This window comes from Sinocyclocheilus grahami, unplaced genomic scaffold, assembly GCF_001515645.1.
Source record: "Sinocyclocheilus grahami isolate Dianchi unplaced genomic scaffold, SAMN03320097.WGS_v1.1 scaffold428.1, whole genome shotgun sequence".
Lineage (NCBI taxonomy): Eukaryota > Metazoa > Chordata > Actinopteri > Cypriniformes > Cyprinidae > Sinocyclocheilus > Sinocyclocheilus grahami.
In genome coordinates this window covers 460,105-463,058 of record NW_015505607.1, presented here as the reverse complement: position 1 = coordinate 463,058, position 2,954 = coordinate 460,105, and the positions used below count along the sequence as shown (strand labels likewise).

The 2,954-nt window shown below is 36.8% G+C and overlaps 1 protein-coding gene across 3 annotated transcripts in view; it reads right to left on the bottom strand.

Moving 5' to 3' along the window:
- Positions 1-2,954, bottom strand: part of arhgap42a (Rho GTPase activating protein 42a) — a 24,759-nt gene that overhangs the window by 19,567 nt on the left and 2,238 nt on the right. For all 3 annotated transcript variants that reach the window (XM_016233328.1, XM_016233329.1, XM_016233330.1), the window contains exon 3: positions 1,740-1,801. In XM_016233328.1, coding sequence (XP_016088814.1) covers positions 1,740-1,801 — 62 coding nt within the window. The remainder of the gene's footprint in view (positions 1-1,739; positions 1,802-2,954) is intronic.

The following is a 2,954-nucleotide window of genomic DNA, read 5'->3' as shown; positions in this document are numbered from 1 at the left end:
TCTGAATGGCTGTTTAAACAATTTAAACACGATTCAGAAACAGAAAGTAGTGCAGCTGCTTTGTTTACAGGGTTTCCGGGGTAACGGCTGCATTTAAATGAATTATTATTATTATTATTATTTCTGCAGTTTAGCGCCTTCAGCTGTCAGAGAGTGAAAGTGCGCTTTCATCCAGAGCGTCTCTTACATGTTCCGCCATATGCTTCTCGTCCGCGCTTGTTTACATCAGAGTGCGCATGCGTCTTTCACACAGCATACAGCGGTGTTGTGCATTTTGACCAGTTGATGGGAAAAGTATTCTTAAAATGCATTCAAAATTCGGAATAATTTGTAATATATAATTATTCACGGTATTTAGAAGTGCCCAGGATAACAATATCGTGCATATTCATTACCGTGATATATCGCCTTACCGAATACCGGCACAAGTCTACGATGTGGTATAGGGTCAGCAGTGAAGCACAGAGAAGCATTGTTTTCCTGGTGAGGTCTTTCACTGCTGTACTATGACTAATGATCCACCAGCTGCAGCAGTGAACATTACCGTGATATATCGCATTACCGAATACCGGCACAAGTCTACGATGTGGTATAGGGTCAGCAGTGAAGCACAGAGAAGCATTGTTTTCCTGGTGAGGTCTTTCACTGCTGTACTATGACTAATGATCCACCAGCTGCAGCAGTGAACGGCAGTAATATTCCCTGGCAACACGCTGCCACTTGCATAATGCCTATAAAAGCACCTATTAGCAGCTGCAGCTGATGGCAATGAAGATGCTACGCTGTTGGCACTGATGCTGCCACTGATATTTAAGAGAAACAGCATGAGTGATGCACTTGCAGATCTATGCAGTTTACCTTCCCTCCTCGAAGAGTCATGACCTACAGAAAGCATCTTTTTTATAGACGGCCTGTTTCTCATAACACACAGAGTTGACTGCGGAACTCACAAAAACTCTCCCTCAAAATAGCACACACTCATGGGGCTAAACCACTTGGCTAGAAGTGTGCTATGAAACTTTAACTATGTGTGAACAATACCACATAAAAGGAACAATAAAGAGATGACTACTAGAAAGCAAACAATCACTATGGCTACTTCATTTATGAGGTTTGCAGTACTTCTGAAGTAGACCACATCATGTGGTGTGTTTATGGCATCACTGAGATGCTAAACCTACATAACCTGAAGGAATAGTCCATTCAAAAACTGAATGATTCATTGAAAAGACACTTCCATTTTTAAAAAAAGAAAAACTAATTCTTTTGTTCAGCAAGGATGCATCAAATTGATTAAAAGTGACAGTAAAAACGTTTATAATGTTACAAAAGATTATATTTCAAATAAATGCTGTTCTTTTGAACTTTCTATTCATCAAACAATCCTGAAAACATTAATCATGGTATTTACAAAAACAATAAGCAGCACAGCTGTTTTCAAAATTGATAAAAATATGAAATGTTTTTTGAGCACCAAATCAGCATATTAGAGTGATTTCTGAAGGATCATGTGACACTGAAGACTGGCTGCTGAAAATACAGCTTTGCCATTACAGGAATACATTTAAATATATTCAAAAAGTTATTTTAAACTGTAGTTAAATTGTATTTTTGATCAAATACAGCCATAAGAGACTTCTTTCAAACACATAAAAAAATCTTATAGGACTAGACTCCATACTTTTTGAATGCTATAGATTTTTTTTTAGAAACAAAAGAACAGAAACAAAGCAACTTACTAGTCGTCGTCTTTCCTCCTCCACCGTGTTCAGCAGCTGGGAGAATTCTTTGAATGACTGGGCTGTGATAAGAGAGAAAGAATTCCAATCATGAATCATCAGCTCTGGATCTGTAATTACTCTATCAGCACATCTGATTTTGCACTTTGAACCTCTGGCTTAAAGGAAATACAGAAAACCTGCATATAATATTATCTACGCAGAAAAAAAAATACCATGGCCACCCAACAACTGATCAATGCACAAAGGGGTATTCAAGAAACAGCAGACCACATGTTCAAGATGTATAAATGTGAGAGTAACATAAAACATGTTTCCTCTATGAGCCCTGCATGTGTGCAACATGGTCAGTCATAGAAAAAAAAGGAAGATAAATAATTTCAAAAGCTGAAATGCATGTTTTACAGTGATCCATTACATTTCTGCCAGTGTGATTGTTAATGCTAGTTCCTGAATATGCCTTGTAGTAATGTTTACAGAACATGATACTTAAAATATAATCCACATGCAGGCTAAAACCAGCACCTGAAAAAACATTTAAAACAGAAATGTGGGAGAAAACAACAGTGATCTAAAATAAACTACTGTTGATATTATGTCATGCTACTAAAATCACATGATGTTGCGTTTCTGAGATTGTGCTTTTTTTCCCCTAAACAAAGTACACTTTGGCCACATCACTTCCTGTTCTGGGATATACAGCATTCTTCTGTTTTGCGATAAGCAGGGTCCCACCTCTCAGTCCCCTCTCGTCATTCTATGGGGATTTTATCCAATTAAGAACTCAGATAAGAACTACTTTCAACTACTTTCTATTAGGAGTTCAGACCAGCAGATAAACACACCCTCGGTCATTTAAAAATCATGTTACAGTAAGACAAATCTGCTTTGATGCGTAGCAGGAGAACCACAAATGCACTTAAAAGTACATGCCAGGCATGCATGAAACAATAATTATCCTGTTGAGATATTCATATCACATTCGAAGATCTGGTATTATGATTTATTGCAAACATACTCTACTGTTCAAAAGTTTAGGGTCATTTTTTTATTTTATTTTATTTTTTTACTGTTTTTGAAAGAAGTCTGTTTTGCTCACAAACGCTGCATTTATTTGATCAGAAAGTTAGTAAAAATATTACTACCCAAAACTTTTGAATGGTAGTGTATAGTCATTATTACTGGCAATCAAAACCAGTATCACCAATACTTATA